Raw genomic sequence first — 25,697 nt, forward strand, 5'->3', positions numbered from 1 at the left:
TAATGTTATCTAAAGTGTAGCTGCAGAGAAAAGTTGGAATGCAATCATTTTGCTATCATATTGGAAAGAACATAATTTGGAGGAAAGGATAATTCATGGCTGGAATAAGTGTGAATGGCTTCAAGCTAGAGGTAATGCTTGAAATCAGAGTTTACCATAAAGGACTAGATGGTTTAGACTGACTAAAGACTGTATAAAATGATAAGAAAGTACGAAGGTTGGAATGACATGCCACCAAAAGGGGAATCACTTCAGTTCAGTCGCTCAGTCATGTCCGACTCTTTGAAAGGAAGAGGAAAAGGGGAATATGGGGCACTAACTGGAAACTAAAAACATATATTTTATGATGTCAAGGAACCATTTTCCCATACATTAAAAGTTTCCTACAACAGAAGAACGTCTATACTTGCAGACGTATTGAGAATTGAATTACTAAATTCAACTACAGCTACTGTGTTGGTCATTCTCTTTACACCCTCATCTGGTACTCTTTAAGAAATGTAGACTTATGGGGTTGGTGAGATGGATAAATCAAATTGAAAATGCATTTCTTCCTCTTAAAATGCATTAAATCTTCAGCATACATGTCCCCTTCGGTTGCCTTATGAAGGTCTACCCTTTTGAACGGGCAAGTTCAAATTCAATGATTAAACTGAATAAATTGAAACTCAGCTCTTTTAGTTTTTCAATCTTACAGTAATGTGACAGCTTCTAGGATCAATTATAAAGCTGAATTAAAAGCAAAATTATGAACACTAGTTTTATTTTGACTTATGACATGGTAGAAAGAAATCTGAGTACTGAAAAGTTGATGCTTTTGAAATGTGGTGTTGGAGAAGACTCTTGAGAGCCCCTTGGACTGCAAGGAGATCCAACCAGTCCATCCTAAAGGAAGTCAGTCCTGAATATTCATTGGAAGGACTGATGTTGAAGCTGAAGCTCCAATACTTTGGTCACCTGATGCGAAGAACTGACTCATTGGAAAAGACCCTGACGCTGGGAAAGACTGAAGGCAGGAGGAGAAGGGGATAACAGAAGATGAGACGGTTGTATGGCATCACCAACTCGATGGACATGAGTTGGAGCAAGCTCTGGGAGTTGGTGATGGACAGAGAAGCCTGGCGTGCTGCAGTCCATGGCGTCGCAAAGAGTTGGACATGACTGAGCAACTAAAATGAACTGAACTGAATCCATGGTCATAAGTCTTGTTTCAGGAGTTTTAACAGCAGCTAAATGTGAACTATCCACTTGGTGTTCTTAGGTTTTATGATACAGGAAAAAATGTCAGATAACAGTAGAACTCAATGTAGATTTAAATTGTCACAACACCATTTCCATATGTCTTCCTTCCTTTACTAGGATGCTGCAAAATTCTTGTTTATTTGATCTTCTTTTATCTCTTGTGCAAGTTCTCCCTATATGAAGGGTTGACTAATCCATAAAAGGTATTTTAAAAGGTTACCCTCCCCACTGAATTCTGCCTTCAGTCAGTCTGTATAAATATTATACCATTTTTGGTCATCAGAGATGAGTGAGAGTTTTCACCTTTAGCTACAAAATCTATTCATGGGGAAAAAGTGAACAAATTATCACATTACCACAATTCTAACATGTGCATTTGTACATATTAAAGTTTCTGAAATGAGATAAAACTTGCAATTTATATTCACATTTAAGGGAGTGGTGTTTCTTTTGATCCACAACATCTATAATTAAATCAAGTGTATCACTTGATTTCATATGTCTTAAATATGATAAAATATGATATTAGTTGTTTTTTAGGCCCCAACACTACTGTCATGGTTTGAGGATTAGAACACATTTTATTATTAAGCTAATGTTATGGAATAATATAATGATAAATTTTAAAAGACTATAAAACAGTAAGGAATGAATTTTATAGTAATGTGTATTGACTTTTTATTAATAACGTATTGTCTATTAAAAAGAATTTCATGAAGGCAGAATACGTAGAACAGAAATTATAGCTATTACTATAATGACAGTGAATAGTGACTTCAGTGGCATTTAACAGATGTTCTATTTTCTAAGTAACAGCTGCTTGATGCATTCATTGTACCAAGTTAATGATCTGCTAGTGTTATTTCACTTCACAGATAAATTACTGTGCTCTCTTTAAAAAAAAAAAAAAGATATGCAATTTTTCATGGGAATGATAGTGCAACAGACTTTAGAAATAAGTAATAGTCCTCATGCTTTTACAGCTAAGAGGAGTGATAAGTTGAGGCAATTATCCAGATAATCTAGGACCAGAGGCCAGATTTCTTTAAACTGTGAAAGGTGATTGAGAAAAAAAAAATATAGGACATGGTTGGCTGAACTGAACATAGATTTCCTAAGACTGCTTGTATTGCATTAGCCAGTAGCTCTCAAACTGTGCTGAATATAAGAAATTTAGAGACACGGACCTCACAGACCAATTAAATCAGAATTTCTGGGGTTGGGCCCTCAGCACTGATAGGCTTTTAAGGTTCTCAAATGATTTCAGTGTGTGACCAAAACTGAGAACCACGGCAAAACAGAATGATACATTCTGTCATGTGACTGTCATTAAATTTAAGGAATAAAGTGACAGCCAAAGGAGAGAAGGATAACTGAGTAAAGTTATAATTGTTGTTCTTAAAGTTGACTATTATAAACATTTGTCCCTGAAATACGTGTGAAAATCATGACTTGTTACGTCAGTGACTAGACATCAATTGTTTTGTGTTATTTAATACTCAGAGTTAAACTCAGCATTTATGTATGTGTATGTGTGTGTGATTCTCACAGGTAACTCTTGGTATCCCAAGACTGTGTTAAGAAAAACGAATGGGCAATTTATGCAAAATGGTAAATATGAACTATCTAAAATGCTGAAGGATTTAAACTATCAAAGGACCACTTATTTTTCTAGGGAATTATATTTAACCATTTTAATTTTTAGCTAACACTGTGGATATTAAAAGGCTTTAATGAGGCTGAATTATTTAACTGGCTTTGAACTTTTGACTACTGAAATTAAATGAGGAATAAAAGAAATCTGTTAGTGGTTAAAGTCAGTAAATCATGTAGATTAAACTTTGCTGAAGCTTATATTTTCCAAACATAATGATCATCAGAGATAAAAACTTCTATTTAATTACATAAATATTTTTCTATGGTTAGATTTCTGTGTTCAATTCATATGCTAAACAATTGTAGCCAGTAATGGGATAGTCAGAATTGATGTACTTAAATCTGTCCTCCAGAATGTGTCCTCTGTGTCTTCATTTAAGAACATTACCTACTCATTTCATCAGGACACTGACTACTCAGCCAGATGGAGACATCTTTTGCAACCCTCCTTGAAGGCTAGATATGATCATGCAACTAAGATCTACCAAGTGGAATTTTGGTTTATTTCTTACAGCCACCCAGCCTGCACTGAAATACATGAATGTCATCGATTCCCAATAAATAGAAATATAATGTTTGTTTTTGTGATAGAAAAGAAAAGTAAGGCCAATGTAACTTTTAATCTGTATGCTCTGTACACTCACTACTCTAATGATTTCACAATATATATGATCCTGAACTAATAACTGTAAGTCAATATCTTATCTCTAACAAATCTATTCTGAACAGGAAGAAAAAAGATATTCATTCTCTACTATTTATTTGAAAATAAAGTGTAGTTAATAAATTTTTACAACTGCTTGTCATCCGAATCTACATGAAGAAAATCAGTTTTCAGTTTTGGTCTCACTGTAGGACTGTTTTTACATAATGCAATTAAAGTTCCCAAATTTGGTTAATCAAGATATACATCTTGCATTAAAAATAAAGCACAGATATCTTAAACATCTAGTTAATGCAGGCATGTGTTTGTTAATTATAAAAAAAATTGAGGGAGCAGGTTGTACTATGATTGATTTTTTTCTAAGTGCCCAGTGGTTTGGCAAAGTTTAAGGTGAAAACACACTATTAATATCAACTACTTAGTTTATATCAACATACTTTCAAGTAATCCAGTAATATGTCAACTGAAAAAAAAAATTAAGCTATTGGTGCTTTGACCTTGAATTGTAGAGAACAATTATGTCTGATTGGCTGTCAGAGAAACACTAAGAATCTACAAGCTGAGGAATAAAGGAAACCCAGGGCTGTTTGGTGGTGAAAATGACAGGGGCCAAAAAGACCCCATGAGATTTTTTATGATTGTGACATTAATAATTTGCTCATCTTGCAAATTTGTCCAGCCTAACTGTCTGAAGTCTCTGCATCTTTGCCTTCCTCATGGTTGTGGGGTCCATCTGAATAGTCTCTCTTAAGCAAGCTAGGGAACACAGAGTCACATCTTTGAACTGACTTTCTGATTAATGATGTACATATATTTTAAGGACTTATTCAGAACCTACCTAATTCTAAATAACCATTGGAGAAAATCTTGCTGAAGGTTCCCATTGGTTTTAGTGAGATTCTGAAATATACAGTTCAACTACTGATGAATTTTTGAGGAAAGGGAAAAAGAAGCATGATAATATTTATGGTTCTATTATTGTTGCATATTAACAGTTCCTTAAAAAATCAAATTGCACTATGTCTTCATATATGCTAAAAATAACCTTCAGTGATATAGGTTTTACCTTTCCCCAGGCAACTTCAGAGTCCAAATTACTAGGCATTCCTTCAACTGCTGATCTCTTTGTCAGTTCCATATCTGTAGCTGCCAGCCATTCTGTCAAGGCATTCATTTCCTTTCTCATCTTACGGGACAATTTCAAGCATTTCTCCAACTGTTGCTTTCTTTCTGTTACCTGAAAAGAATGACCATAAAATGTCATTTGGTTTACTTTTTCAATTCAAGTTTAATTATAGCTACTTAATTGGAACTTTCATATTTTTTTCATTTTAAAATAACCTTCTTCTTACTTGAAAAAAATCTTATTTTAGAAATATTACATATTCTTAATATTAATAGTGAATAAACACAGTCTATGAAAGATGAGATCCTTTATCTAAAAGATAGCATCCTGTATCATGGAGAAAGAAAAGCTACCACTATTTTCTCTAATATAAATAAAATTAATTTATGGCCACAGTTTTTAAATAAATAAAATGATATAAGTCAAACTGAAGACATGGCATGTTTCTTTTAGAAAACCTTCAATCATCTGTCAAAGAGATGGGCAACATTTACAATCCTCTATATACAAATGAGGCTCCCCCTTGCTGTTAAGTAGCCAAAATGGGTAAAGAATACTATTTCTCTCAGAGGCAAAGGTATTTGTAAAATGTTTAGAAGAGTTGATTTTATTGTCATTACATCTTTGAAGAGTCTCACTTTTGCACAAACACAACACAATAGGTCACTTTCTCCTTAAACATTAATTTACCATTTAAAGGGAATAAAAAAGTTTGCACCATAACACAATTTTACCCTCATTAATAAAGAAAATCATGACTTAATCCTGTGTTTCAGTTCTCAGTGTTTAAAACTAAGACTCTCAAAGTCAAATTCTTCCATGTTCTTACACAGAGAATGAACAAATTGGTGTTTCTCCACCACTCTTCTGATGTTCCTACATCTTAGGAATGGGTTGTTTGACTTTAATAAAAAGCCCAGAATCTATTATCTCTTGATATATATGTGGGTGTGTAAACAAAAATAGAATAAATAAAAATCAATGATATATTAGCTCTGAAAAGATATACACACATATATATTTTGTTGCTGTTGTTTAGTCTCTAAGTCATGTCTGACTCTTTTGGTAACCCATGGACTGTAGCCCACCAGGCTCCTCTGTCCATGGGATTTCCCAGGCAAGAATGCTGGAGTGGGTTGCCATTTCCTTCTCCAGGAGATCTTTTGGACTCAGAGATCGAGGTCAAACCCACATTTCCTGCTTAGAGACGGATTCTCTACCACTGAGCCATCAGGGAACCACCACCCTCGCATATATATACATACATACATATACATATATACATATATATATATATATATATTACAACCAATAATGCAGCCATAAGCATGAAAAAATGCCACAGTGAAGATTTTTTTAATTAAATGCTGCAATGAAAATAAATACCCTGAAATTTTGAGACAAATTACAAATACTCAACAAAATTTTTTTCTTTAATAGAGGTGTGCACACATTTGTTGAAGCTGCAAATTCAATGTTTGTTTTACAGATTTTTCCTTCTATTCTTCCCTTCAGAGAAGTGAAAGCATTTGCCATTTTGAGTGTAAAGATTTTATTTGTGTGTAGCAGGAAAAAATATACACCTTCATGGTGTGTTTCTATGCATAGTTATTTTTTTCTATGCATTATTGATAGAAAAGAATTCTAGATTCAGTATTTCAAAGAAATTCTATCTTCCCAGAGCTCATGCCTTATTGATTTTTATTTTATTTTGTTTATATCCAGCTAAACAGTTTTTTAATAAAACAGGAGATACTGCCATCTTAAGGAAAATTGAGTTTTACACTTATTCCTTTTTTGGTGGAGAAATGATACATTTAAAATAGTGCCACCTGCAGTAAAAACTTTCAGTCATCACTGTTATGAACACTTAAACATGCATGTGAGGCTGACATGAATATTGAGACTTTGAGTATGAGCATTTGAGGTGGCAATGAGTATTGCTATTTATGTATATTTTCATATAATTTAAAGTATACAGGGGCCATATAAGGAACTGTAAGAATTATTATATCTATGTTGCTAGGTGTAATATCTCTTGATGAAATGAAATAGATTTAGATAAGAAACTCTTTGATTTTTAGTCAATGAACAATTAAGCTAAGTTGGTAATATTAATCAAACTAACAAAACTGTTTTAAGAAAAGGGTAATGGATGGAACAGAAGTCCCCACAAATCGATAAGTTGAAACCTAAGCCCCCATGTGACCTGTATCTGAATATTTTGTCATGGCAGCCTAAGCTGATTAATAAAAAAATTAATATATATAGACTGAACTGAGGTAAGTAAAAACGATATATATTTGCAAGATGATTAAAATAGAATGGCTTGTACATTTATATAAAAGGATAATATATTAAGATATCCCATTTCCTTTGTTTTCATAAAACAAAACCATCACTGTTGAAGGTGCTTGGAAGATTTAAATATGAACAATTTTTTCTCAGAAAGGGAATATGTGACTTTGCCATTTTCTGTAATATGATATGTATACATATTCCCTTTACCACTAATGTTTCTAAATCTTTATTTCAAAAATAAATGCCTGCCCTACATTTTTCGCAGTGTTCTGTCATGTTTTTAAAACTAAGTATGATTTCTTAGTAATCGTTCATTTTACTTTAATGATATTACTTAGTACCAAATGGGTAGATAAACATACACTTTCAAATATGTATTTTCAGGAATAAATAAGTCTTTACATCCTCAGAAGAACTATTCACTCCTTAATAATAATCAACCCAGGGCACTAATAGTCTTCTAATGTCATTTTTACTGTTCTAAATTTTAAGTGATTTATTCTACATTATTTATGTTGAATTTACTCTTGCAAAGACCTTGTGCAAATTCTTCAAAGCAAAGAAAGGCCAAGGCAATAATTTACACTTGAAAAAGCAGACTGTTTCAAGATATGTGAAATATAAATTAGAAGGTTTTTCAGATAAATAATTTAGACTTTTTAAGATATCAATTGTACATAATTACTGACTCTTGCTTTACAATATATAAGGAAAGTGGGAAGTGACCATTATGGTTTCAGACTGTCAACTAGTAAGAATCGTTATTTTCAGATTTTCATTTGAATCTAAAATTCACTTTCTTTCAGTGATAAGTAATTTGCAATTCGTAGCTTTAGGTCATAACCTTCAATCTACTTTCAGGGTGCAATATTACAATTCTGCCTCTGCATGGCTAGTTCTCAAATGTGGGCAAGCATTTACATTTGTGTCTAAGATGAAGTGACAATTTTCTCATTGATGTTGTTATATTAAATAAAATTGGGAACCCGAGCTATAAAAATATTAATAGACTCTTTTCTCCCCACTGGTCTCAGTAAAGCTGTTTCTATGTAGAATGTATCAATTCCATTGTACCTAAATATAAGTAGGCATCTTAGTTTATAAAATTACCAGCCTTCCAGTCATCACAAGTGAATATATACAATGAAAAGAAGGGACAAGTTTAGAACAATGGAAATCTTTCAGAACTGTCTGATGGACCAGTAAAAATGTCTCTGAGTTTGACGTATTTTTAATATGGACTGGAATGTAGAGACTCGCTGATTATTTTTTTTTTAATAAGAATCATACATGGGAATACATCTCTATGTATGTATATATGTCTGTATGTATATATATCTGTATCCATGTATACATGTATCTATCTGTAGGAAGTAAATGATTTAGACTTTCTAACATATCAAGATTGCCGGGAGAAATATCAATAACCTCAGATATGCAGATGACACCACCCTTATGGCAGAAAGTGAAGAGGAACTCAAAGGCCTCTTGATGAAAGTGAAAGAGGAGAGTGAAAAGGTTGGCAGGAAATGAAGATCATGGCATCTGGTCCCATGGGAAATAGATGGGGAAACAGTGTCAGACTTTATTTTTTGGGGCTCCAAAATCACTGCAGATGCTGATTGCAGCCATGAAATTAAAAAACGCTTACTCCTTGGAAGGAAAGTTATGACCAGCCTAGATAGCGTATTCAAAAGCAGAGACATTACTTTGCCAACCAAGGTCCGTCTACTCAAGGCTATGGTTTTTCCTGTGGTCATGTATGGATGTGAGAGTTGGACTGTGAAGAAAGCTGACCGTCAAAGAATTGATGCTGTTGAACTGTGGTGCTGGAGAAGACTCTTGAGAGTCCCTTGGACTGCAAGGAGATCCAACCAGTCCATTCTAAAGGAGATCAATCCTGGGTGTTCATTGGAAGGACTGATGCTAAAGCTGAAACTGCGATACTTTGGCCACCTCATGCGATGAGTTGACTCACTGGAAAAGACTCTGATGCTGGGAGGGATTGGGGGTAGGAGGAGAAGGGGAAGACTGAGAATGAGATGGCTGGATGGCATCACCGACAATGGACATGAGTTTGAGTGAACTCCGGGAGTTGGTGATGGACAGGGAGGCCTGGCGTGCTGTGATTCATGGGGTCGCAAAGAGTCGGACACGACTGAGTGACTGAACCGAACTGAACCGAATCGAACATATCAATCGCACATAATTACTGACTCTTGCTTTACAAATATATAAGGAAAGTTGGAAGTGGCCAGTGTTCATGATTTTAGCACACACCTTTGCTCCCAGCTCATTATAATGCAACTTCAAAGCCGTTACTCTTTCATCAAGCTCTTTAGGGTTTTCCGTCTGCTTCTTCTGTACAATTTGACGTCCAGTTTTAATCACCATTTCCACTTCAGACTTCACTTCACTCAGACTTTTATACAAGTTCTAAGTTAAAACATAAAACAAAACAGAATAATAAGCAATAGTGTCTGACTCGTACTATTTTATTAATAAAAAAAAAGTGAGTAGATATCACCTGAATTGCTATTTTATGGTTTCAGTTTTAACAGAGTAGCATTTTGCTGCTGTGGTTAATATCTAGCTTTTGAAATCTCTATTGATTTAATTCTTCTAGTTGCAATTACATGTAGTAAAACAGGCATGCGTATTGTGCAGTTATTCTTACCAAAGTAAGGGTACATCATGCATATATTTAATTCTTCATCCCATGTTTACAAAGATCATTTTTAAAAGCTATATGACTTCTATTTTAAATTTTGTAATTATATAATTCTAGCTGTGACTTGGGAAAAATTCATTTACTCATTCCCCAGGTGTTTATTGAATGCCTATTTATAGTAGACAATATTTGAGTCACTAGAGAATCAGTGGCCAAGCTAGACACTGTTCTCACGATGCTACATTATTGTCGGGTTAAAATGTCTGAATCACCAGGTTGTAATTCTAACCCATATTAAATCATATAAAAGGAGGGAACATAATCTTAAATGTTAATTAAATGATATAAATTTGTTTTCTTAATGGAGCTGATCAATTAAATGTAAACTAATATAAAGTATTATGTAAAACTCATAAGCACATCACAACTATAAAGAACACATGTATTGGTTCACAACAGTATACTGCTACAACAAATTCTCATTAAACAAGTGTCACAGCTTTCTCTTGTAGTTACTTGGAAAGATATGTATGTTTGAATGTGTGTATGTACACATGCATATGTGTACACATGGATATGTATACAGGCATATGTAATAGTTTACAATATATATTGTCACATTAAGTTGTTCAATGGTGAGTCTGAACAACAAATCCTTATTGGCACTAAGAAATAAAGTTGCTAGTAGGTATTACAAGTACTGTTATTTGGGAGTTAGAATAGAAATTGAGTTTGCTTTTTTTCCTTTCCAGCTTAAAATCAACTAAAACAAAGTATTTTGTGAACGCTGAGCAATTATCCTATTCATTAAGGCTACATACATAAACTATTTTCACCTTAATTCTCCCTTTGGTGATCACTTGAAGTTGTTATCATTCCTTTATTAATATTTGTGAGTTCTTTCTGAGCTTTTCATCTTTTAAAATTCATTTACTTCTTTTAGGAAATATAAATATATCTGAGTATTTATAAACATTTAAATCATTAACTGTCACACTGGGATTCAATTCTTGAATTCTGGAATCCGAGATATTTCCAAATGACTATTTTAAATGTTAAAAAAACTTTTTTAAATGTTAATGATTTACTTTAATGAAAATGAAAGTCGCTCAATTGTGTCTGACTCTTTGCAAACCCATGGACTACATATTCCATGAAATTTTCTAGGCCAAAATACTGGAGTGGGCAGCCTTTCCTTTTTCCAGGGGATCTTTCCAACCCAGATTTCCCACATTGTAGGTGGATTCGTTACCAGCTGAGCCACAGTACTGATAGCCATTTTTATCACTTCATTCAATAGAGAAAATATTTATCATTAAGAAATGTAAATAAGTCTTTACATGTATTTGTGTTCATGTTTTTAAGACTTTAACAGAACAAAAATCTTGAAAGCAAAGGCCATGATTATGGTATATGTAACTGAGCATCTTAATAATGAAAAATACAAAAGTTGTAAAGAAAATATATCCTTTCGGAAGGATGACCTGAAATGGTCCTGGCATTTAAACCAGAAGCAGAAACAGATGATAAAGAACCCCTGCAATGCAGGAGACCTGGGTTCGATACCTGGGTTCGGAAGATTCCCTAGAGAAGGGGAAGGCTACCCACTTCAGTTTTCTTAGGCTTCCCTGGTGGCTTAGACAGTAAAGAATCCACCTGCAGTGTGGGAGACCTGGGTTTGATCCCTGGGTTGAGAAGATCCCCTCGAGAAGGGAAAGGCTACCCACTCCAGTATTCTTGCCTAAAGAATTCCATGGACAGAGGATCCTGGCAGGCTAAAGTCCATGGAGTCACAAAAGAGTCGGACACAACTGAGTAACTTTCACCTAAGAAATAAAGGTGACTTGTTTGGATCATCTGAGAAGCAGATTGAGGAAACGCTTTAATCTGTTTCCTCTGTACTGAGCTGAGTCAGGGCATAGTAATACCTGGTTGTAGGTAGTGTTTTGTTTATTTCCAGTTCATAATGACTAGCAGAAAAGATTTATGAAGTGCCATTAGAGACTTGTTCCTAGAATGAACAGCTTGCCCTCTGTGACTATATTAAGCCATGATGATAATGTACTCAGGTCATTTTGCTTTCAATTTTTTGAAAAAATATAAGATGACATATATTCCCATGTATTCCCAATGTTACTTATCTAATATATATGCTGCTGCTGCTGCTAAGTCGCGTCCGTCGTGTCTGACTCTGTGCAACCCCATAGACGGCAGCCCATCAGGCTCCTCTGTCCCTGGGATTCTCCAGGCAAGAATACTTGAGGGGGTTGCCATTCCTCTAATATATATAACTATATTAAAAATTTCTCTTGGGGGTAAGAATATTTATAATAATGATGCCACTAAAATGCAGCTTTCCTTATAAGCAATATTGCTGAATAAAAATTATTCCATAATTTTTCACAAAGAAAATTTTTGTTTACAAAGAATGATATTTTCCCATTCATAATCATATGATGGTAATGTACCTAAGGGTTTCTTTTTCCTTTACGTTATGGAATAGAAGCAGAAACAATACTTTAAGCACAAAGTACTCAATAAACTTTTTCCCTTTAATGTTAATAGCACTCAGTGTTTTCTATGTGGATTTCTACCTTGACATTCCATAGTACACACAGATTTATATTAATACTTATATTACTCTAGTAGATGCCTTCATAATTCAGCTCTATGTTATCAGAGAAGTCATCTGGCTTGGTGAATTTTCAATAACTGCAACAAAGAACACTACTCAAAATCCTTATAGTGAAGATTTACACTACAGGCTAATCATATCTTCCATACCTATTTATTCTGTCTTTGTTGTCTAGCAGAATTTCATTGCATATCCAGGCCTGACTTTAAATGGAAAGATACTAGGATCTGGAGTAAGCATGCCTGGCTTGGAATCTTGCTTTTGCTTTGCACTCGATGTTTGTCTTTAAATTCTCTCATTTAACCTGTGGCCCTGAGAATTAAGGGCTTCCCTGGCAGCTCAGCTGGTAAAGAATCCAGCTGCAATGAAGGAAAGCCCAGTTCGATCCCTGGGTCAGGAAGATGCCCTGGAGAAAGGATAGGCTACCCACTCCAGTTTTCCTGGGCTTCCCCAGTGGCTCAGATGGTAAAGAATCTGCCTGCAATGCAGGAGACCTGGGTTTGATCCCTGGGTTGGGAAGATCCCCTGGAGAAGGGAAAAGCTGCTCACTCCAGTATTCTTGCCTAGAGAATTCCATGGACAGAGAAGCCCAAGTCAGACATGATTGAGCGACCTTCACCTGAGAATTAAAGATAACTTGTGTGGATAGCTTTGCTTCCCTGGCACTCGTTTCTAGAATCGTTTTTACTATTGTAGATACTTTTGCTGTTGTGGTTTCCAGACCAGTATATTCTTTTTCAGGATTTCCATTTTAAAATATTTTCAAAGTTCCATAAGAATTAAACAAAGGTAATATTCTGCATAGTCCTTGGAAAATTATAGACTCAAAGAAGACATTTTCAGAAGAGATATTAAGCGGCTACTAGTTCAATAATAGTTCTTGTCTCTCAATTCACTTGTGCAAATTTTTGTTCTTATACCAAATACATCTCATCTCCTTCCAATAAGGAAGTCAAGGGGTAGCTGCATATTTGCCATCAGCAATACGTACCACACAATGATTTAACTGTGACTGTACTACTTCCTGTTCAACACTCTTTGTTTCCAGTGCAGGCAAGTGCATCTTCACTTCATCTAAAATCATCTTACTTTCCTGTAGACGCTGCTCAAAATTGGCTGGCTTCTGAAACAATCGAAATTTCATGGAAACATCTTGCATTTTTTTCTGTAAAGACAGTGTAAGAAAACATGGATTTGATTTTGCCTTCTGAACAATAACCAGTCATACTTTTGTTAATGTCTTTTCCTTTATTCTGGAAGATACACAAGGATGGAAATATAAACAAACTAAAGCAACACTTTTTCCATTTGTCCAGCACAAAGAACACATGCATTTGGGAGAATTCAGCAATCATTCTTAATGTGATACTAAATAAAAGACAATTTATTAACCTATTTTATCCTTAAAATGTACAATTCAAAACAGTATGCATCATTTATATATCATTTGTAGCTTTCAAATAATGTCCTTAACCTCAATTTGTTAATAACCAAGTTATCTAATGTAAACAATATTTTAATACCCAACTAAACAAGGTCTTTAGTTAATGGAATAATATGTACCTGTGCCACTTCAATTTGGGATAGTACCCGTTGAGCAGTTTCCTTTCCTTGGTAATGTTTCTTCATTTCTTCTAAACTGATCTCATGACTCGTCAAATCAGATTGGATTTTCTGTTGGGAGGACAGCATTATAAGTCAGCATGCTCTGCAAGTTATGCAAAGAACAAGTCACTTTCCAAGGAAATGAAATTCAGAAACTCTCTCCAAACATTATTACAATGTAGCCTCTTACAACATGACAATAAGCAGGTTTTTTTTTTTTACTTACCAAAAATTACAAAAAATGAAATGACTTAGTTATCTCCTATTGGGATTATTAATAAAAATTAATTATCCTTTTTAATCAATGTTCATGAACAGCTATGTCAGATATAATTTTTAGTAGGAAGTATCTATTTATTTTGAAGAAAAGCATGCTTTACTGAATCATTTTTCTGTACTCCTGAAACACTGTAAATCAATTACACTTCAAAAACAAAGGAAAATCACAGTTAAAAAGAAAAAGTTAAAAGGTCGTGGACTCGATAGAGAAAAACAGAAGGAGAGCTTAGAAGAGACGTGGTTATTGTCTAACTGGTCACAAAAGTCCTGGCTAAGGGAATTATGGACTTGTATACAAATCTCTGAAAGATTAGTTCCAGGATGAAAGAATACTATCATGGTCCCATGTCTTTTTTTAAAAAATATGGTTGTTTTGCATATTACATACATTTTCACAATATAAGAATCTATCATCTTGTCGTAGTTTCTTGTAATTTCTGAATTATTTCCACAAGCAAGTGTCAATATCACATGTGTCAGATGGATCTTCCAGGGACTGAGGTAGGCTTCAGAGCAGATTACTGAAGGGGCGGGATGCTCTCTCAGGTAGAGCCTCAGACCATGATGCAGATTTGACAAGGTTTATGTTAATTCAGTGAGGAGCCCTGGAAAAGCCCCACATTGAACAGAGACAGCCAAGTACTACATTCATCTCATGCTCAGTCACTGGTTGGCACTCTTCTAGAAAGAATGTGGTCTCAGCTCAAAAACTGGGTTGGATTCGGAAGGGGCTGGAGTTGGGGGCTGTGAGCTTCGCTGAAGGTGATCTGAGCTGCCCACTTCTGTGATCACCACAAGCACAATTACTAACAGACATACCTAGGAAGCATCTATTTACATCTAATATGTGAAAATTACATTCTTTTACCTTTGAATTTACATTCAAATCTAACCAAAACAAGATGTTAGATTTTATTAATTAAAAAAAAAAAAGCTAACTGTTGCAACAATAAGTCATAATGAGAAAGTTGCATGTGGACAATATTCCCTAATAGTGATCTTTACTCAGAAATTCTAGGCTATATTTCAGTTAAATTTCAAACAAACTCTGTATCTAGGAAAGGGAAGCTAAATGTCTCTACTGCCTTGCTTTCTGATACATACTTAATAGCTTCCTACAGAGATTGATTTTTAGACTTTAAATAACCAAAAAAAGTCTATAATTTTCTAAAATGAGAAAATACATGTATGATCAAGTTGTATTTAAAAGAATGTCTGTATTTGACTTATACACTTCTGAGCCAGTTACAGGAGTGGGTCATATCCTGCAGTGTGCAGAGACAAAAACGATAAAATCATTCACTTCTTCCTATCAGATCCAGCAAAAATTAGCTACTGGTCAAATTATACTAATTTAAATGTAAGTCATTGTCAGATTATCATAAATAAGAGAAGAAAATGATTAACTTATACCACAGGACCCATAAAATTTTCACGTACAACAATTTGTATAATACACATTAGCATAACCTAATTCACACCAATTGGAGTCAATTGCAGTACGTATTACTGGAAAATAACACCAATTTGCTTAGCAGTTACCAAAGAGAACTATAGCCCTGAAATGAGTAATAAGAATTATTCCAAGAAAATGGGATAAGTGGTGGAGTTTTTCAGAATACAAGGTTATAAATATACAAATAGACTTTGATATTAATCCTTAGCATATTGATCCTAACACTTGTAAAGGTAAAGTAAGTACTAATTACTTATGTGATTAGAATTCTGGCTTGAGGTAGAGCAAAGACTCAAGAAAATCTATTACTATATATAATATCTTCAGTGGTTGAATTACGACATTCCATGAGAAATAGCAGTATGCACATATTCTCCAGGAACCAAAGAAATTGGGGTTAGGGGTCCAAATTAGTGCATCACGGGGGGCATCAGATGCTTTAGGGAGTTTATGGTCTTGACTTCTTAGGTGGAAAATCCTCACCCCTTCATAATGGTGGGTCACTAACAACCATGTCTCTATCACATAATTGGCCACTCCCAAGACATGTAATTAATGAGGAATGCTTATGCCCAGTTAAGTCCATCAGGTTCTCTCTCAGAACTGACAGAAGAAAGTCTGGTCAAGCTCTGTGGGTGCATGGAACTTTCTTACATATGAGACTGTGCTTACGAAGTCGTTAGTTTGCACTAGTTTAGGAAGAGCAAAGGCCCATGACCAGAGAGAGAAAAAAAGAGACACATAAACAGATATACTGATGGCTTTCAAACACAGGCTGAAGTAGACAGCAACTGCCAAAGATGGCTGCAACAAGAGTGCCAATACCAAATGTTCCTCTTACCATTACCCCATTAAGAGGCAGAGTTTATTTCTTCACCTCTTTAAATCCAGGTTAGCCTTATGACAGCCTTGACTGGTAGAACAAAGCAAAAGTAATGATTCGCCATTTATGGGAAAAGCTCTTAACCGGGCTAGCAGCTTTCGCTTCTGCCCTTTTGGAACACTCAACTCTTAGGAACCCATGGGTTCCAAGAGGGAACCCATCTGACATGCTCTGAAAAGTCTAAGCCACACAGAGAGGCTGTGGAGAAGTGTTTCAGTAAAGAGTCCCAGAAGAGCTTTCACCTCACAGGGAGCATCATCTTGTAGACATGAGGGAGCCATATTGGATGTCCAGTCCATTTGAACTTACAAGTCACCCTGGTACCCGCCCACAAATAAAAACAATCACATGAGAGATTCCAAGAGAAACCATCCAGCTGACCCTTCTCAATTCACAAACCGTTAGAGAAACTGATAATTTGCTGTTACAAGTGACCAAAACACAGGCTCTAATCCTTTCCTGAGTAAAAACTTTATGCTCACTCTTGATTTCCATGAGGTACTCCTATGTCCTTATGACCATCTCCCCTCCCTCATTTTTGTTTTTACTTTAGTTAATTCAGTGTTGCTACTTGTACTTAACTGTCCTAAAGAGTATACTGGATACGCAAGGAGATGAGAGCTTTAAAAACAAAAGCATTCTTGAAGGAGGGAAGATGAGGTGTGGACAGGGCACATGAAGAGTTAGCAGAACTGAAATAATGCATAGAGAATTAATGCTCATCCTGAACTATAACTAGAAATACAGGTGGGAATGAGGTATTGAATAACCTCATATATTAAAAGAAAAAAATCGTAGTATTTTTTATCTGAAGTTAAAGTTTAAATTTTAAAAGTGATCAGAATCACAGATAATAGTTTTACTGCTACTTCTTACTCTAATTAATAAAGCAATTCATAATGAGAGAATCCTTCCATAAACTCTGTAATCCTCTGATATGAATGTGTGTTTTGTTAATCACCATATAGAGCTACACATGTGTGTGTATCTTTCTTTTCAAAGCAGCAGCATGCACCTGTATAAACCGCCTTTATTTTAGTGCACTCAACCATTAGAGGGAAGCAGAAAGGGAGGACCAGGAGACAACCATGGAGAAGGGAGAAATTTAAGGGATGGGAGAAAAAGGGAAACACTGAAGAAAGATAAGCAACAGTCTAAGAGGAGGAGAAAAGGGACAACTCGGAAAGAGAGAGGTTGCCACTGAAATCAAGTATGTGAGAGATTTAAGAATGAGTGAGAGGTGGACAATGTCAATTTTGAAACAGATCAAATAAGAATAAGTGCTATTAATAATAAGGGCATATTAGCTGGTCAATGAGTACTGTAGCTAGGACAGAGTCAGTAGATGGTGAAAGTAGAAATCAAACTTTCAAGGGCTGGAGTCTGATTAAGGACAAGGAAAAGCCCTTATAAAAACGTTTTAAATCAGTTTTGAAGAATTCTCTCCACATGAAATGTAGGACAGTAGAATTGAACATGTGTTAAGGCCATGTGAAAGGAGCCAGTGGTTGAAGATTTTTTTTTAAAGCATGAATGAAGTTAATGTATTACAAAAAACCCTGGAGGAAATGAGAGAAAATGGAGTGAAGGGCAAAAATCTATAATCAATGGAAAATATTGACAGGTAGAGGAGTGCTACTTTTTCAGAAGCCAAAGGTAACACCTAAAGATGATTCTGGATGTGGAGAAGTGCAAAGTGCAATGCTTCCTACTTGATGCTCTCTGGGAATCAGCATAGATAAAGCTGGGTTTGAATCTCAGGGTTCTGATTTGCCACCTGGTCAACACAATACACTTTTGAGCCTTCTTTGAGGGAGGAGAGTTGGTCATCAGAACACAGTAATGCCTCATGGAAATCAAGGTGAGCATAAACTTTTCTCATCTCTAAACTTACAGTCATAATGCCAGCAATGAAGCATGGCCATGATTTGTAGGCAGAGTATCTGGGAAAATTCTCACGTCTGCAGTAAGACAACTCTATTGGTTTCGGTAATAAGATTAGAGGCAGTTGTATAAGTAAATCCCTGCTCAAGTTGTCTGCATAAATATCTGCTCATGACTTTTCAGTGCCATTATATATCATTTATTTATGAACACGAGCCCCTTGATATCTTCTGAGGATGAGAGGGTTGGTGAGAAATCAAAAGGAAAGTGAATAGTCATTATGGAAATTGAGAAAGGATAATGATGAGGTGAAAATTAAAAAGATATTCAGAGAGAGCAGAGGGTTCAAATTCAACACCTCTAACAGGATCTGTCCACATGTTTTTAACTCATTAATCCATTTGGCACTCAAGGTGTATATAGCAAAGGAAATAAGGAAATAAAGAAATATACACATAATTCCATCAGCCTTTTAAACTAGAGGCATGAGAGAAGAGCCCTGAAGGAAAAACCGTCATTATCATCATTGCCAAAGTAGACATGTGTATGACCTTATGTCTAAACAGTTCACAAACATTCATTTGATTACCTAATGAAATGAAGGTAAGTATTTACTATCCTCAACTACAATTACACATGAGGGTAAAAAATGTTGACTTATCCAAGGTAAAGTAGCAAATTCAACTGCCCTTTAAACAACTGCACTGCCTCTTAAATTATGATTTAAAAATAAAAATATTCTTTGAATAGACATTTATCAGAAAAAAACATTTAATCTTACGTATATAGTTGTACTGTTTAGCTTATCAATTCAATTCAAGAAGGAAATTCTTCATCTACTATCTTATTCCACAGAGTGAGAACAAAACAGTTGACCCTATTCTTAAAGAATTTCTGGGGAAACAGAATGTAAAGATATGAGTAAATTACAAAGCAGAAATATGTGCAATATAATAGCAAAAACTCAAACTATGCCATAAAGGACAAGACACATATACATTTCTTCTATAGAATCTGATAAAAATTTCAAGAAATTGGCATATTTAAGTTCCATATGGCTGATAAGTTTCTTAGAGGGGTGCATGCATGCTCTGTCAGTAAGTTGGCTCTGACTCTTTGCGACCCCATGAATAATAGCCCACCAGTCTCCTCTTTCCATGGGACTTCCCTGGCAAGAATACTGGAGGGGGTTGCCATTCCCTGCTCCAGTTTAGAGGGATAGATAAGATAATAAGAAAAGAGGATCCCATTCCAGGTTGTGGGAACTATGGTAGCAAAGACTAAGTTTGGAATGTGCAGATTGTGTATACTTAGTTTCACAAAAGAACTGGATGTGGGTAGAGTAAAAATTACTACTTACAGGAAGGATTAATGTAAAGTTAATGAACCTTAAGTTTCAGGGATGGTCAGTTCAGTTCAGTCCCTAAGTCGTGTCCAACGCTTTGCAACCTCATGAAATGCAGCAAGCCAGGCCTTCCTGTCCACAACCATTCCTGGAGTTTACCCAAACTCATGTCCATTGAGTCAGTGATGCCATCCAACCATCTCATCCTCTGTCGTCCCCTTCTCCTCCTGCCTTCAATCTTTCCCAGCTTCAGGGACTTTTCCAATGAGACAGCTCATTGCATCAGTGGCCAAAGTATTGGAGTTTCAGCTTTAGCATCAGTCCTTCCAATGAACACCCAGGACTGATCTCCTTTAGGATGTACTGGTTGGACCTCCTTGCAGTCCAAGGGACTCTCAAGAGTCTTCTCCAACACCACAGTTCAAAAGCATCAATTCTTCGGTGATCAGCTTTCTTCACAGTCCAACTCTCACATCCATACATGACCATGGGAAAAACCATAGCCTTGACTAGACGGACCTTGGTTGGCAAATATTTAGAAGCCCCCCAAAATAAAGGCACCCACTGTTTCCCCATCTATTTGTCATGAAGTGACAGGACCGGATGCCACGATCTTAGTTTACTGAATGTTGAGTTTTAAGCCAAATGGTTCACTCTCCTCTCTCACTTTCCTCAAGAGACTCTTTAATTCTTTACTTTCTGCCATAAGGGTGGTTTCATCTGCATATCTGAGGTTATTGATATTTCTCCCAGCAATCTTGATTCCAGCTTGTGCTTCTTCCAGCCAGGGTTTCTCATGATGTACTCTGCATATAAGTTAAATAAGCAAGGTGACAATATACAGCCTTGACGTACTCCTTTTCCTATTTGGAACCAGTCTGTTGTTCCATGTCCAGTTCTAACTGTTGCTTCCTGACTTGCATACAGGTTTCTCAAGAGGCAGGTCAGGTGGTCTGGTATTCCTATCTCTTTCAGAATTTTCCACAGTTTATTGTGATCCACACAATCAAAGGCTTTAGCATAGTCAATAAAGCAGAAATAGATGTTTTTCTGGAACTCTCTTGCTTTTTTGATGATCCAGCTGATGTTGGCAATTTGATCTCTGGTGCCTCTGCCTTTTCTAAAACCTGCTTGATCTCTGGATGTTCACAATTCACATATTGCTGAAGCCTCGCTTGGAGAATTTTGAGCATGACTTTACTAGCGTGTGAGATGAGTGCAATTGTGCAGTAGTCTGAGCATTCTTTGGCATTGCCTTTCTTTGGGATTGAATGAAGACTGACCTTTTCCAGTCCTGTGGCCACTGATGACTTTTCCACATTTGCTGGCATATTGAGCGCAGCACTTTCACAGCATCATCTTTTAGGATTTGAAATAGCTCAATTGGAATTCCATCACCTCCACTAGCTTTGTTCCTAGTGATGCTTTCTAAGGCCCACTTGACTTCACATTCCAGGATGTCTGGCTCTAGGCGAGTGATCACACCATTGTGATTATCTGGGTCATGAAGCTCTTTTTTGTACAGTTCTTCTGTGTAGTCTTGCCACCTCTTCCTAATATCTTCTGCTTCTGTTAGGTCCATACCATTTCTGTCCTTTATCGAGCCCATCTTTGCATGGAATGTTCCCTTGGTATCTCTAATTTTCTTGAAGAGATCTCTAGTCTTTCCCATTCTGTTGTTTTTCTCAATATCTTTGCATTGATCACTGAGGAAGGATTTCTTATCTCTCCTTGCTATTCTTTGGAACTCTGCATTCAGATGCTTATATCTTTCCTTTTCTCCTTTGCTTTTCGCTTCTCTTCTTTTCACAGCTATTTGTAAGGCCTCCTCAGACAGCCATTTTGCTTTTTTGCATTTCTTTTCCATGGGGATGGTCTTGGTCCCTGTCTCCTGTACAATGTCACGAACCTCCATCCATCATTCATCAGGCACTCTATCTATCAGATCTAGTCCCTTAAATCTATTTCTCACTTCCACTGTATAATCATAAGGGATTTGATTCAGGTCATATCTGAATGGTCTAGTGATTTTCCCTAATTTCTTCAATTTAAGTCTGAATTTGGCAATAAGGAGTTCATGATCTGAGCCACAGTCAGCTCCCGGTCTTGTTTTTGCTGACTTTATAGAGCTTTTCCATCTTTAGTTGCAAAGAATATAATCTGATTTTGGTGTTGACCATCTGGTGATGTCCATGTGTAGAGTCTGCTCTTGTGTTGTTGGAAGAGGGTGTTTGCTATGACCAGTGAGTTCTCTTGGCCAAACTTTGCCCTGCTTCATTCCATACACCAAGGCCAAATTTGCCTGTTACTACGCGTGTTTCTTGACTTCTACTTTTGCATTCCAGTCCCCTATAATGCAAAGGACATCTTTTTTGGGTGTTAGTTCTAAAAGGTCTTGTAGGTCTTCACAGAACTGTTCAACTTCAGCTTCTTCTGTGTTACTGCAAGTATGGCATTTTAGAATCTTTTGTTGACTATGATGGCTACTCCATTTCTTCTAAGGTATTCTTGTCCACCGTAGTAGATATAATGGTCATCTGAGTTAAATTCACCCATTCCAGTCCGTTTTAGTTTGCTGATTCCTAGAATGTCAATGTTCACTCTTGCCATCTCCTGCTGACCACATTCATGGACCTAACATTCCAGGTTCCTATGCAATACTGCTCTTTACAGCATCGGACCTTGCTTCTATCACCAGGCATATCCACAACTGGGATGATCACTTGCCAAAAAACCAAAATTATTCTCTAACAAAATTTGATTTTCTTTTATAAAGTTTTTTTCCCCCCTTAAAGACTGCCCCCTCAAAGCTGCCTCCAGTAGTATGGCATTACAAAAAAAAAAAAAAAAGCCAAAATAGTTTTAGTGATCACTGAAACATAGGCTTCTGACGATAAACTTCACATTTTTCCAAACAATCCATAATGTTTTTATGATTTAAAAACAATGACAAAAATGGCTTATAAACAAATGACCAAAAATTTAACTTTTATCTGTCAAATAAGGATGTGAAGGAGCATGTAACTTGTGAAAAAAAAATCTGCAACTTTTTGAGTTTCAATGCAAAGAATTACATGGACTTTGAAATGTTCACATTTATATCAACATAGACTATGAATTTCTGTACTCTTAGAAAGGTTACCACTACTAAAACTATTAAAACTGAAAAAGAAATGATGGCTGAATGTCATATAAAACAGAGATTTTATGATAATTTATAGGCATAATTTCTAGAAAAATTCTCATATCTGTAGTGTTATTCCAATAGGATTAGAGATGAAAATTTCATCAATTAAGTATTATGCATGATAGGAGCACAGTGACTAAATATATTTTATAAACTAAGGATAATAATACTACAGAATTTCTCAGAATATTTTATATATTAATATGTGTTAATATCTGATGCTGGGAGGGATTGGGGGCGGGAGGAGAAGGGGACGACAGAGAATGAGATGGCTGGATGGCATCACCGACTCTGTGGACATGAGTTTGAGTGAACTCCGGGAGTTGGTGATATACAGGGAGGCCTGGCGTGCTGTGATTCATGGGGTCGCGGAGAGTCGGACACGACTGAGTGACTGAACTGAATGAACTGAATATCCAAGAGGCATATAATTCTTTGTTCAAAAATATTCTTTTGATTTTTTTGGCATAATATATCACACAAGTAAATTTGAGAAATCCTACTCATGTACTTAGTATAAACATATACTCATGTACAAAATAAACTCTCATGCACTTAATGTATTTATTTAGAGATGACAATTTATTTCATTATTAAAATTATAAGACAAAATTGACATATCTCTCTGATTGATCTACTTTGGGAAGGTTGTAATCATGTTCCATATTTATATTTAGCTAGCACCTTTAAAAATTAATTCCATAATTCTTACCTTCAACTGATACTCAATTTTTAGTTTGTACTTAGTATATATTTTACCACCTTCTTTATTTAACATCATCTGATTATTATTCTGAAACTGTATAATTTAAAAATACTTTACCAATTTACGGCAGGCTTATTGTGAAATAGACAGTGATTTTTTTAAAATAACTATTATGGAAACTTCTATGCAAAATGGACAATCTCCCATTTACAAATTACTTTCTAAAAAGATGGATCATTTTTTTCTGATATTAGACAATGAAAAAAATAACATTAAAAAAAACTTTTATAATATAGAAGAAAATATTGGGAAATGACAATTTCATCCAAAGGATAATGATTTCCAAAGTTAGCTACCAGATTTCTAAGGTCTGCTGAAGGTCTAAAGACTGTACTATCTCAGTTCCATATTTACTTAAACATCTACCAGGGTATGGATGGTAAGTGTTCGAAGAAAATAACTGATCATGTGAAACTCTCATCTTAGCTTCATATTAAATCAGCAATTTCCAAAAGAAATAAAATGAAAGGAAGTAGTCAATGCATGATGCTGATTTGAAACCCTAATGTATTCTCTTAAAGGAGCTCTCAACTTAATACTTCTCAGGATCAGTAGATGTTTTTCATAAAGAAGTGAAATAATATAAAGCAAATTAAATAATCATACCATTTCAAAAATAAGACATTTGATAATACAGAAATTATGTCCACAATTAGCACTATATATTGAAAGCAAGAAACAACAATGGAAATGAAAATAGCCATTTTCCCGTTAAAGATGGTAAAGGGAAAATTATAAAACTAAAAATCAAACATTAACGATATTTCCAATACAGCACTTTACAACTAACTGAGCAGAGAACAGGGCTTTTTATCATGATTTACCTCATCAGACCATTCTCATATATCAAATTAATGACAGAAAATGGTGAGCAAAATTAAGCTGTAACTATTTACTGGAATAAAGGAAACTTTATGTCAAATAATTGTTCAAGCTTCTCTCACATCAGATAAAGAAAATGACTCCAAAGAAAATATTTTGGAAATAAAAATATTAGATGTCATGTTAAGACTACAAATGGGGAAATTTAATAGTTAGATGAGTAATTTTTAAACAAATAGCAATTTTGATATGGCATGCTCAGGATGGTGAAATGGCCACATACAGCACATACTCACAAAATTAAAGAAATACAGTGTACTAAAGGATCTTGGATAGCGTGTACTTTTAAAATGTGGGACATGGAAAAAAATGTAATTTTTCACATCTTCTGCAACTGTTGCTTGTGATTATTTCCCACAATATTAAACATGTCAAAATAATAATAATAGCTATTTTATATTGGGGAGTATTCAGCTCTGTGTAGTGATACACATAGGCAGCATTGCAGTCTCAGAACAGATTTATTTTTTTTTCAGAACAGATTTAAAATTCACTGCATTGTTTATCATTATATCTATATTGCTGGGTAAAAAGAAACGAAAATGTGTGTTACGGTTATGTGGAGTTTAATATCAGAGCCCAAATAAAACACTCTGTTTTATTGTTCTGTGATTAAATCATTTCATTATTACATTATTCCTGGATGAATTTCCCTATATGGGTTTATGCTGTCTAGTTCATAAATCGGTGAAGTAGGCTGTAAAGTTAGACTGTTTTGAGTCATCTGGCAATCAAATGCACCTATTTACACTATAAAAGTCTTTTTTATTCCATAATGAAATCATAAGCTTAATCTGACAGACCGAAATTTGCATTTAGGTCTTTATTTTTTAAGCAATGACTTTGAGAATTTTGGAATGCTTTCATTTAAACAGAGCCAAATATATTTTAAGTGAGTGAGAAGATTTAGCTTCAATAAATACAGGAAGATCTCAATTATGAATTATTTTAATGTGCAGCTAATGCAATCATCTATAATTAACATCTTTCTGTAGTGAAAAGAAGATCCCTCTTTTCTATTTATTGATACTAAGTTTTAACCATATTTTACCTGGGATGGAAAAAGAGATGGAAGGAAGATATCTGCTCTGTAGATATCTGGACTACCCTAAATT

At 35.3% G+C, this 25,697-nt stretch overlaps 1 protein-coding gene across 6 annotated transcripts in view; it reads right to left on the reverse strand.

Annotated features, from left to right (window-relative positions):
- The window catches only part of DMD (dystrophin), a 2,246,075-nt gene that overhangs the window by 1,347,399 nt on the left and 872,979 nt on the right, over positions 1 to 25,697 (reverse strand). For all 6 annotated transcript variants that reach the window (XM_055393453.2, XM_055393450.2, XM_055393451.2 and 3 more), the window contains 4 exons: positions 13,859 to 13,969; positions 13,287 to 13,460; positions 9,270 to 9,425; positions 4,629 to 4,799 (listed from right to left, as the gene is read on the reverse strand). In XM_055393453.2, coding sequence (XP_055249428.2) covers positions 4,629 to 4,799; positions 9,270 to 9,425; positions 13,287 to 13,460; positions 13,859 to 13,969 — 612 coding nt within the window. The remainder of the gene's footprint in view (positions 1 to 4,628; positions 4,800 to 9,269; positions 9,426 to 13,286; positions 13,461 to 13,858; positions 13,970 to 25,697) is intronic.

This window comes from Moschus berezovskii, chromosome X (genome assembly GCF_049115385.1).
Source record: "Moschus berezovskii isolate FMDL1 chromosome X, NW_MosBer_1.0, whole genome shotgun sequence".
NCBI lineage: Eukaryota > Metazoa > Chordata > Mammalia > Artiodactyla > Moschidae > Moschus > Moschus berezovskii.